Source organism: Dysidea avara, chromosome 4, assembly GCF_963678975.1.
Source record: "Dysidea avara chromosome 4, odDysAvar1.4, whole genome shotgun sequence".
NCBI classification, from domain to species: Eukaryota; Metazoa; Porifera; class Demospongiae; order Dictyoceratida; family Dysideidae; genus Dysidea; species Dysidea avara.
The window spans coordinates 24954748-24967518 of NC_089275.1; the positions used below are offsets into that span (position 1 = coordinate 24954748).

Sequence of the window (12771 nt, forward strand, 5' to 3'; positions counted from 1 at the left end):
ATCCAAGGTGGCACCATTTACTAAAACAGGTTTTGTTGTCGAGATATTGATGTTGAGAAACTACTGTACAAGACAATAGTACAAATGGCGCACTGCTAGAAAAGAGCAGAATTGATGATTCTAGTATTGAGGTTGTGTTGAATGTCGAAGAAGATTTGTGTTAGTAGTTATGATAGTTTGTATATCCATTCTAATGCATACTTTGCTAGTAGTTGCAGTACAATTACTGATGTACATGTAGTAATAAGGATGTCGTTAACCAGGAACATAACAGTTGGTAACACAGATGTCAATAAACTAGGAAGTGTTGCATAATAGTTGGTAACGCAGACACATTTGGGATTTGCCTGATATTCACACCCTTGCCTCGGGCATTGGGTGCACATATCAGGCAAACCCCTCACCACTACGTTACAACTATAACTTGTACAATTATTATGCCTGGTGAATCAAATTTAAAAGTGAAAGGCCATTATGCTTTGCTTTCAGCTATGTTCAGTCTGTTACACAGTGCTACAAACGAAGAATAATAGCACCTCTGCAATCAATCCAGTCACCACAAAAACACGGACAATTCGCGTGCCCCAACTATTATTATTGACTCATAAGTGGCCATTATGCTTTGCTTTAAGCTACGTTAAGCCCGTTTCACAGCGTTACAAATGAAGAATAGTAGGAGAAGTGCTTCTGCAGTCACCATGGAAAATACAGATGGTTCCTAAAGGGAAGCCATCACGTTAGCTACCATGAATTGACACCCTGAGCTGTCAGCAAAAAGAAAAGGGGACAAAGGTAACTTAGGTATGTGCATCGTAAGTACTGCAGTATGCCAAGAGGACAAAGCAACGTTGAACAGTGAAAGAATCAAGCCCATAGCCTTAGCCATTATCAATTTACGCTTGTCTAAAGGCATTAGTCAGTCAGTCAGTCAGTAGGAAATTCCACTAAATATATTATGTTTTTAAATTTCAAGCAACTTTTTGGAAGCATTTAACGTCGTACTGAAGGCACTTTTGGGTTTGGTTATACCAGTGAATACTGCCAAGGGGTGCTATGAAGGTATTGTGAAGCTGGTAATATTTTTGGCCAAAAAAGCTTAAACTGTTGTGATCCCTTAGATGTACGGTAATACAGTACTACGGTACTGTGTCAACTATAGGTTACATACTTTATGTTTGGGGTGATCATCTGCATACATGCAGTGCATGCTGACTTACATTCTCCAGGTTATTGCTATTCTAATGAAGCCAAATCATGTGATGAACTGTTTGCTGAAAATAGAATGGAAGGTCTGGGTCCAGTTGTGCAACACAGAATTATTGCTGGAACTTACTTTTTAACATATCGGTGAGTACAGACCAGGTATATAGAATGGTAGTGCCCCAAGGCATGTAAAGTACCTAATTGTAAACTGACTATGACAAACTGCCTATGACTTTATAAAACTGACTATGACTTCATAAAAAAATGAAAACAACATTCACAAAAAAATGAAAACAACATTCACCAGTTGCACCCAATTAATATTGTTCATGTTTCCATGATACTAGTAGTGTTGTTTCGGTAAGGACTTTTTAGTTATAGTCATAGTCAGTTTCGTCAATAATTTTAATTTTAGTTATAGTAATTTTTCTTAATTCCTTTTAGTTACTGATTTAGTTATGGTTATATTCTCTGTGTTATTTTAGTTTTAGTTATAGTTTTAGTTAAAAATGTGAAAATCTTTAATAGTTTTAGTAACATTTCTATAAACGTTTTAGCTTTAGCTATAATAGTTGTACATAAGAAACTCTTTTAGTTATAGTAATCTTTTCAAATTCTTTTTAGTTTTTGATTTAGTTTTAGTAAAATATTCTGTTGTATTTTTAGTTATATATTTAGTTTTAACTATAACATGGATTTGCTTTTAGTTATAGTTTTAGTTAACTAATACATGTTTTGTTTTACTAAAAGTACTTTTAGTTTTAGTTATAGCTAACTAAACCACTATCAGGTCACAAACTACAGCATATATTGATGTTTGGATGCTACATATAGCAGTACAGTTTCATTCTGTGCTTTGTTCCACCTGTAGAACATATGTGAACTTATACATGTAGTGGTCTGAGCAACATATTGTTGTTTTAGTAAAGAGTTTTAGTTTTAGTTATCCTTCTTTATTCCTTTTAGTTATAGATTTATTAGTTACGGTTATATTGTATTTGTTGTTTTAGTTATAGTTTGTTAAAAACATAAAAACCTTTTAGTTAATAGTTTAGTTGTGTATAAGAAAATCTTTTAGTTATAGTTTTAGTGATCTTTCTTAGTTCTAGATTTAGTTTTAGTAAATCATTCTGTTATTTTTTAGTTATACGTTTAGTTTTAGTTATAATCAGAGACAGTTATAATTTTTTTCTAATCCCAGAGAAAATGTCAGGCAACCTAAAGCATTACCTGAAATTGATATGCTACTGTTTTACATCCTTACGATACATTGATAGAATGAGTGACTCAACCTATAGTAATACAATCATTGTTGTCTAATTGATTGACAATGCTTCACTATAAAACTCTCTAACTTCCTTCTATTTGATCTGACATTTTGTCAGGTAGGTTCCATTATGGTTGGCCATGCATGATATTTGTCTGACAAATGGCCTATGTCAGGCAGTAATAATTGACTCTGGTTATAATAAGGATTTGCTTTTAGTTACTAATACATATTTGCCTTACTAAAAGTACTTTTAGTTAACTAAAACAACACTAGATACTAGGTACATACGTGACTGAATTTATGAAAATTATCAATCTTTGCACACCATTAAAATTAACTTCTTACCATGAATGGATAACCACACCAATACGCCACAAATTTTCACCACAGCCATGCCACTGATTTCCTCAGGCTGCTTTTCACGAGTGGATTTTTAGAGATACATTCCAACCACGAGAAATGTTCTCACATCTTTTTGAGTGTCACTAGCTGCCTGAGGCTAGAGACATGGACACTATTAAACAGTTGCCCAAATATTTTCTACAGTGTGTGTGTATTTCTTTCACTTTAAGTGGCCACTTTGAGTGGTACAAGTGGTCTTGAGAGTTCTATATGAGATTCTATATGACCTGCTTAGCAATTTTCTGTTGATATACCAATCACCCAACCTCACCCAAACAGTTGTGAAAAAATTGCTCAAAATTATGGTTACATCAGTAGCCAGCTTGTTATGGACTAAAGTAAATTACACTACAGGTGGCTGCATTCATGGTGAAAATTTCAAACCCATAGCTTTTGACCTTTCCAATCTATTATAGTGGATTGTATCTCTCACTCTATACTTACATCAATGGTTTTCCCACATTATAGTAGATAGTTTGTAAATGGTTTTAGTGTAATTTCCTTATAATTAAGTTAGACCTCAGTTAAAGTTTTGCTGTATAACATGCGCAGTAGTAATGCTACTAAAATATCCTATGATATTTATCTGCCAGTCTTTGGATACATGTACCTGACTATAACAATACATGTACAGTATATGACCTACACCTCCATCTATACCTTTAATAAGTCAAACATAGAAACCTTCCAGTACATATCGCAGCATTTAATGATGGGTTCCATTAGGCATTTCCTATCACACTGTATCAAGATTTACTTTATAAATGAACTTTTGCTTTGAGCAATGTACAGTACTTCGATGAATTAAAAGTTGACAAAAATCAAAAAATCATACTGTAGATCTAAATGTGTAGACACTTACGGACATTTGATAAAAAGTCGACAAATTTAACTGATCATCAAATTTGCCAACTTTTTCTTTTGTACTTGTTGTGCAGCAAACCATTGGATTAGATAACAATAATACAGTAGAGGGTTACAAACTTGTTTTACAACTACTTCAACAGGGGTCGTACTTACTATGATCGTGCACTTAGAGTCAGAAGATTAATAGTTGAAGACTTTCACAGAATTTTTTCAGATGTTGATGTACTGCTGACTCCAACCACAATCAGCAAAGCACCTCTTAACACTGAGATTAAAAGGCTAGGACCTGTTGAGTCTTGTGTATACGATCAACTAACAGTTCCTGTAAGCTTAGCTGGTAAGTGTTAAAATTTAAATAATAAAGTAAATATGTTTTTGTTTTATTTTGCTTAGGTTTACCAGCTATTAGTTTACCTCTTGGAGTGTCACATGATGGTTTACCATTGGGTATACAATTAGTTTGTAATAGATTTCAAGAAGAAACATTGTTAAGGACAGCCAAATCTTTAGAAATAAGTTGTTATCTGTTATAATATTATACCAATTTCCATATCACTGTGCAATACATATATACTAACTACACTGCAATTATGCAATCACAGTACTGTGATTAGGGTTGTTTCCTGATCATACTGGATATTTCTTGGGAAGTGATGAGATGTGTGGATGACAATAATTCCTATATACATAATACATAGAAGTATATTAAAGTATACAAGAACCCCATCAAGACAGTGCATACATTGTACATTTGTACAGTAGGTGACTTTAAAATGTTTACATTTGGTTTTGTAGAGACCATTGTAATGTAATAGTTTTACAATGACCATTGTAATTGTAAAAACCAAACACATCACAATTACTATCATGTTTACAATATGTCTACTATCATGTTTACAATATGTTTACATTTTAAAACAAAACAAGTCTAGTTGCCAGTTGCATGCACAACCACAAACAGAGGGGAAAGAAAAAAATAAATGTGTAACTACCAGCTGGAAACAAGTTTGATAACAGCAGGGGTAGTGAAATTTGTTGTAACTTTGTAGCTGTCATGTAGCAGTCAATTAACAAAACATACAACACAGCACAAGCAATCTTAATTACTATTGTAATTACTAAGGCAATTGTAAAAACTAATGGTAATTACTAATAGCAAGAGTTAATAATAAGAGAGGAGAGTATCTAATAAGAGAGGAGAGTATCTAACACTGTATAGTCCTGTAACAGATGATTGCGCAGAAGTTAAACGGCTTCTTTTCCGCGTAACGTACAAACTGGCTAGTATATTTTCGCATTTAATCACAAAGGCTATCCCAGACACAAGGGCGTGTGTTCGACTCGATGTTCAAGCTCACCACGAAGAGTATCGCTCTGTTGCGTAAAGAAGTGTGGCTGTTAACCTCGAAGATAACTCCAGGGGAGAGCATCTGAGAAACCAATAAACACTGAACCAAAGGCGGAGTATCGCTTCGAATTTTCACTGCGTCGCCATGTTACCCTACCTTTGAGCATTCTTCAATTGAAGGAGCACTCTTCCCTGTACATATCAGCTCAGTCTTTAGTTCAGTCTTCGAATATTCTCGAGGATTCATCATGGTGCGGCTAAACTAATTGCAGTAAGGAAACAAACAAATACTAGAAGCCTATACGTTACACAGAAAGGAAGCCGTTTAACTTCTGCGCAATCATCTACTACAGGCCTATACAGCATTAGACAATCTCCTCTCTTATTATTAACTCTTGCTATTAATATTACAATAGTTCTTTTTGAACCATATGTAAACTTTAAAGTCCCCTACTGTAGAGGACAATATTTGGAATGTGAGACCCGCTGAGTGAAAACCCGACTTGTTCGCATTTTCCGTTTTGTGACTTTTGTTGTCTAGAGAGAAAAACCAATGGAGTGTTAAAGTTTCAGCCCAGTGCTTTTGCAGTTAAGTATAGCGATAGATAACAAGAAGAGTAAAACAATCAATTTGTACAGTGCCTATACAGGACAGTTCGTACAAGGCTTCCCAAGACATAGTCTGTTTTGCACTAAAAGAAATATTATGGTCACTTAATTAGTCTGTGACATGTTGACACATTTTAGTACCCATAAATTAGGTATCCCATAGCAACAAGAGCACGCATCTTGCTATTCTACACCATCTCACTTAAATTAGAACTACTCCATCATTTCTAATCCAGTGGACATGACCTTTTCACACAGCTACTTTAGTAATTTTGCCAAAGAAGAGCGTTTGCCATTTTTAAATAGCAAGTCCAGATGATGAATAACATGGAAGTAAAGAAAAGGATTTCTGGGAGTGTCAACCCGAAAGATAAATATGTGATGAATGAGAAGCTAAAAGACAAAAATAAAAACGCACAATGGTTTGTGCTGTTTAGCATAGTGTATCATAAAAGTATCAAGGCTCTTGTGCATAAACTGTAGGACTAGTTCTAATATAAAGGGAAAAACTGTAACTCATGTTCTAAAGCAAATTTAGCAGTTGGGTTTGGACTAAACTGTGTACTAGTGTTAGCTTATATCCAGTAAAAAAGTACGGAACATTTACTAAAACCATTTGTAAGTTATAGAACAAATTAAATTTCATGGGAAGCCATATAATCGGACTGTACAGAGCACCCTTAATATTAATTATTTTATGTAGCACATGTTTTATATACCCAATGTATTTCAATGGCAATTATCTCAAGAACAGAATTATGCAAACAAGTTGGGTTTTTGCTCAGTGGGTCACATAATTATGTATTATACAGACATGTATTTTACATCATCATAAAAGCTTTCTACCGCCAAATTCAAATTTGCGTGAACAAATTGCACCATCACTTAATAATTTTCAAAATAATTAGATACTTTGTAAAATTCTATACACCTGGATTTTACATGTACACATTCATACATTAACTTGTATAGCAGGTTGATCTAATCACTTAAATCTGTATGTTGTAATTTGCAGTTTCCTAAACATATTATTTACTTTCTTCACTATTCGCCTTCTAACACACAAAACAAAACGATGGATTGATGGTAGTACAAAAAGTTTAGCCCTAAACACTAGGCTTGCATTGTTTCAAGCATAATGTACTAATGATGCGGTCCACCATAATAGAACAGTCACACTAATACAGCAATTGAGAAAGGCTGATATACTGTATAAATTCCACACCTTCAATATAGTAGCCACATTTAAGTGGTGCCACAATTAAATTTGAAGGTCTTAAACATTGCGAATTGTTTTCCAGTATCCAATAATGGTCAAGTTAGAATAGTTGCCACATCATTTTTTTAATGTAAGATAATGAGTGTCACAGCATTTAACCAAGTGAACTTTAGTTCTCAAGCATAATCTTGACTTTGAAAGTGTGCACTCTCAAAAGCATAATAGGCTATTTTCAGTCACACATATGTACACTGTATACCATACCCTTTTAAGATGGACAGAAGAGTTGGTAGCTAATAAATTGGTCTTCATGAGCTTTATGATGATAACACAAAGGTCCTCCATCGTGGAATATGACCATTCAGATAAGAACAAGTGGTCCCAAACAAATAGCAATGTCTTCAAATTCAAAATTTCTACGAAACACTACATACAGTACAGATTCAAAACATAAATTACCTTTACAAATTTTAATAACCTACTGTTGATATCCACTTGTGGATAAAACACTCTAGTTTGATCCCATAATGCTCTTCCTTAGTCAGATCAGAAAGTAGTTCTGCTATGAGCGTAACATCCTACATACAGCATGTACACATCATTTTAGACTCTAAAAGTACATTATTGGAAACACATATGTCTGGGACATCTGTTGCTCAAAATGATTGTACATTTACATAGCACTTTCAAATTGCAATCGCTTAAATGTACACAATTCTCTTACTGTATGCTTGAAAAGGGCTATTAATTGAAGCTTAACTAATAATGTATGTACATTTATGAACACCTCTACAGAAAAACAGTTGCCATGAGAAACTCTGCAAATCAGAAACTTACAGAAGTTTATTTTAAAAATTATCAGTATAAAATTTCACCCAAAAAATGCATTTATAATTGAGGTACACCCTGTATACTTACAGCAGCTGAGAGCAGTCCATTTACATGGCTGTGTAGTGCGGCTTCACAATTTGACAGATGGTTAGACACTCGCATGGCAATGTTTCTCATGTGATTGACACCAGGCAAGTATGTGTCAAAAAACACTGATAAGTATGCCACTATTGAGACAGGATCTAGAGCACACAAAACAGTAGTAAGTTTAGTATGAATGTCTACCATCAATGCATAATATTATTATTAATTTTGTTGATACTGTACGTTATAGATAAAGCACTGCAGCACATGTGTACGGAAAGTACAGCACAAGGGTGTGTGTCAAGAGGCTAATACAGCATGAGGCAAAGCCGAGTGCTATATTTGCCTCGAGACACCCCCAAGTGCTGTACACACAAGCAAAGGTAGTGCTATACAAACGCTCTGTGAACCGAGTAGTTTGTATGGCAAAATGAGTTCAGCAATGAAAAGCCTTTTCGCTCACTACAAACAAATAGAAAACCTCTCTATGCTAAGTTACGAGAATCCATACAACTGTGTGTGTAAGTGTTGCCATTAATGTTAAAATATTCTTACCCAGAACAGTAGCTGTTACACTTTAAGATAAGAACTGCACCACGGAAAAACTATAAACTGATAATCTGTGTATAGCAACCATCTTGGAAACTAATCAAAACACAGAACAATCCAGACAAGAAAGCATGTATTAAAATATTTGTGGTGCCTAATCGTCTGAATTGTGTAATAGAGGCCACACCACCATAGGTAACCAGATATAGTTATAGCAAAAGTTACACCACTTCTGTTTTCTCAATGATTAGAATAATACATCATGCAGTAGCTACTGTAGTTTTATTTCACAGAATATACAATAATCGGATCGGTATAATCGGTATAGGTACAGATTAATTGGATATCGGTACAACTGAAAAATCCTTATCAGTACACCTCTAGTAGCTAGCTAGCTAATAATTATGTGCCATTTCTTATTATTAATTTTGTATTCCAAACATCATTAAAATTTGATATCTTAATAACTTCAGTAGGTGCATGACTTTTGAAATGAAGTATAAGTGTCTGATGATGACACTGTATTTCAGTATTGTATTGTATATAGAATATTCTATTATTCGTTCTTGACTAAAAACATTCGTTCTCTTTCATTTAGAATATTCGTTTTAGCCCTAGTACAATATGGAAAATACAGCATGTGGCAGCCCAAAAAGCAGCACATACTGTAGAACCGAACTGATGATGTGAGTCCTTTTAAGGCAGAGTATGGAAAGGAAAAGCAAAGAAAAAGGCAACATGTCAACAAATGGGACTGCCAGCCAGATATTTATTTATTTATTTATTTATTTATTTATTTATTTATTACTGTGTAGGACTCCATCAAGGAGTATAACACACAGATACAAAACAAAATCAAAGTAAATTCAGATGATTTAGCAAAATGTCCTTAAAACAGTTTACATCTTCTGGCAAAGTGTTCCATAATTTAATAGTGGATGGTAAAAAGGAAAATAAGTACGAGTTGATTCTTGCTTGTGGGATTCTGAAACGTTGTGAATGACCTCTGGTAACTGATGACATTGATGTTAGTGAGATAGATGGAACTTCCATTTGACAATTGATTATCTTATAAAACATGACTAGTTTGCAAAATGTACGTCGTGATTCTAGAGAGGGCCAATTAAGTTATGTGAGCATGTTAGTAACACTACTTCTCCAGGAGTAATTGTTCATTGTATACCTTGCAGCACTACGTTGAATCTTTTCTATGGCAAAAATATCAGATTGAAGGTGAGGAGCCCATATAGGTGAAGCATATTCTAGTATGGGTCTGACAAGGGACTTATAGCAATGAGATCTTACAGAAATTGGACAATGATTGACGTTCCTCCTCAGAAAAGCTAAGGCTGAATTGGCCTTATGACAGATGTTATGAATATGATTTTTCCAAGTAAGATGTTTATCGAATGTTATTCCTAGATATTTTGCCTTGGAGACCTTTTGAATTAGGTGATCAAATAAGTAATAGTTATGTTCAATAATATGATGTTTATTATATAGTTATACAACGGCCACGAGTGCTCTGCCTGATATAAACGCACGAGCCTGAGGGCCGTCAGGCCCGAAGGCAAGTGCGTTTATACAGGCAGAGCACGAGTGCACGTTGTATAACTGTTATGTACCATTCACCTAATAGGTGGGGAGAGTCTCACAAGACAGCTGTAACGCTTATAAAGGCCAGGTTTCTAACTTCGATTGTGGGTAACCAAGCCTGACGTTGCGATGACGTTCCCCCTGCAGTACTGCAGCCACCTGAGATATTGAAAGCTAGTACGCTATGGGATAATTATATCACTAATCTGCATTCATGCATTCGCTGTTCCACTCTATCATGTAGTGCTCAGCATGCCAGCGTGCCATATAGACTAAGCACCAGACTAATCGCCATAGTGATTCTCTCGAGCGAAAAAATCAGCTAAATAGACGGTTTAAGTAAACAAAACCTAACTACTAAACGATACTAGTCTAATTCTTACTATTCACACTGGCTAAACTCAAATCTGGTGGCATGACAAAACTGGTTACCACAATCGAACGTAAAAGTTAGTATTATTTAGAATATATTTGTTTTATTGAGTCATTGTCAAAGTGGACTACAGTTTAACCTGGGCTAAGATGGCACCAGACTAGTAAGGTGTATAAGTACGTTTATATATATGTAGACTAGAGTTGTGGCCACCCGTGTTGGCTTTTTCGATCATCATTGGCTGCCTGTAAACATTATACGTATTGGTGACGTTATGGCCCACAATCGACCTTTACATGTCAGGCTATAAAAGAATTCGAGTGATCTGTGTAGTGTCTTCCCACCTATTAGGTGAGGTGTCGTAGTGGTCTTCGCCACCGGCACTTGTGCTATGCTGCACAAAACCGCAGCCAGTGCAATATCTGTATATTGCACTGCGGTCGGTGCATTATAACGTATAATGCACTCGTTGTGGTCTACAAAACCGCAACCAGTGCGTTATAAGTTATAATGCACTCCCTGCGGTCTGCAGCAGTGCAATATACAAATTATGGCACTGGTGGTGCCTTTGAACTGCCCACGCAGAGTGGTACATTTGAAATTGTAAGATGTACACATTTAGCTGGGTTAAATTCCATTTGCCATCTCCTGGCCCATGCTTGTAAAGTACATAAATCTTGTTGAAGATGCTCAGAGTCATTGGGAAAATGAATGATGTTGTAAATTAAGATATCATCTACATAAAGTCTAACAGTACACTGGAGATCTTGTGTAATATCATTTATAAATATTGAAAACAATAAGGGTGCCAAAACTGTGCCTTGTGGCACACCGGAAAGTACTGTAGAAGGACAGCTATTTTCTCCATCAATAACAACTGATTGTGTTCTTTCTGTCAGAAAACTTTTGATCCAAACTAGCAAGTGGCCATTTATTCCATAGTGTGATAATTTGTGACAAAGTCTTTCGTGAGGTACCTTATCAAATGCTTTGGAGAAGTCAAGAAACAAAGCATCAATTTGTTCTCCAGAGTTCAATGCTTTAGCAAAATCATTCACTGCACCCAGTAGTTGAGTTTCACATGATTGCTTGGAACGGAAACCATGCTGATTGTCACATAGAATGTTGTATTTATTGAGATGCGTAAAGATACAGGAGTAAATAATATGTTCAAGGGTTTTACAGCAAATGCTGGTTAATGAGATAGGTCGATAGTTACCCGGATCACTTCTAGATCCTTTCTTGTGAATTGGCACTACATTAGCTTTCTTCCATTCATCCGGGACAGTACCTTGTTGAATAGAGGCTTGGAAAATAAGAGTCAAAAGAGGAGCCATGAGACTAGCAGTTTCTTTTAGTAATCTTGATGGTATATTGTCTGGTCCTGATGCTTTATGTATGTCCAAGTCTTCTAAAAGTTTTTGGACGCCTATAGGATTAATGTCAGGGGTTGAAATATCTGGTGTGTGGGATCCATGGATAGTGGGGAGTGAATCCAAATCCTCTTCAGTAAATACTGATGAAAAATGTTTGTTTAAAATATCTGCTTTGTCTTTACTATCAGTATACACTTGTCCGTGAGAGCATAGTGTATTGATGTTAACCTGATCTTTACGTTTGCCCTTAACAAAAGACCAAAATCTTTTAGTGAGTTTGTTATGTGAGTCCAGCAGTGATGAAAGATAGTTGTTATGAGATCTTCGACATAAACGTTGCAATTCTTTCTTCAAATTATGATAGCTTTCCCAGTCTTTTGCAAGGTTGGATGAGCGAGCAGTGTTGTATCTACGCTGCTTTTTCCTTGATAATCTTTTGATTTGAGCAGTTATCCATGGAGTTCGAAACTTGGTTGATGTTTGCTTCTGTGGTACAAGGGCTAAACAGGATTCACAAAGATATTTAAATTTATTCCAGAGAGTATTAATAGGAGTATCAAGGGTATAATCATTTAAAAAACTATTATTGAAGTTTAGGATGACTTCTTCAATTAAATCAAAGTTAGCCTTATGCCAAAGAAAAACTTTTCTTGAGTTTAATTTACAAGGTGCTGACACATAAGTGGAAATATGCACAATTTCATGGTCACTAAATCCTGGGATGACCTTGCATGATTTGACTAAAGATGGTCGATTTGTAAGGAATAAGTCTAAAATATTGTGATTTCTGGTAGGAACATCAACCATTTGTGTGAAACCATAAGTGTTAGAAAAGTCTAGAAGGAGCTCTGCAAAGGTGTGAGGGTAGTTGTTTCCAGATATTGAGCCATCACTCCAATTAATGATGGGAAGATTAAAGTCACCTGCTATCCAGATCAGAGACAGATACCGTATATAAGCAGAGAGAAATTTTCACGAGTTAAATTTTCGTGTCAAAAAATTTTCTCCTGTGTCCTCAAGCGACGAAAATTTAATAGCTTTATT

At 35.3% G+C, this 12771-nt stretch overlaps 2 protein-coding genes across 4 annotated transcripts in view; one reads left to right on the forward strand and one right to left on the reverse strand.

Moving 5' to 3' along the window:
• The window catches only part of LOC136254503 (glutamyl-tRNA(Gln) amidotransferase subunit A, mitochondrial-like), a 30822-nt gene extending 26492 nt beyond the window's left edge, over positions 1-4330 (forward strand). For all 3 annotated transcript variants that reach the window (XM_066047210.1, XM_066047211.1, XM_066047212.1), the window contains 3 exons: positions 1227-1347; positions 3883-4079; positions 4136-4330. In XM_066047210.1, coding sequence (XP_065903282.1) covers positions 1227-1347; positions 3883-4079; positions 4136-4275 — 458 coding nt within the window. In that variant the 3' untranslated portion in view covers positions 4276-4330. The remainder of the gene's footprint in view (positions 1-1226; positions 1348-3882; positions 4080-4135) is intronic.
• Positions 4184-12771, reverse strand: part of LOC136253699 (uncharacterized) — a 32100-nt gene continuing 23512 nt past the window's right edge. The window contains exons 5-8 of the mRNA XM_066046359.1: positions 7837-7991; positions 7401-7496; positions 7183-7344; positions 4184-4421 (exon numbers count right to left, since the gene is read on the reverse strand). Coding sequence (XP_065902431.1) covers positions 4353-4421; positions 7183-7344; positions 7401-7496; positions 7837-7991 — 482 coding nt within the window. The 3' untranslated portion in view covers positions 4184-4352. The remainder of the gene's footprint in view (positions 4422-7182; positions 7345-7400; positions 7497-7836; positions 7992-12771) is intronic.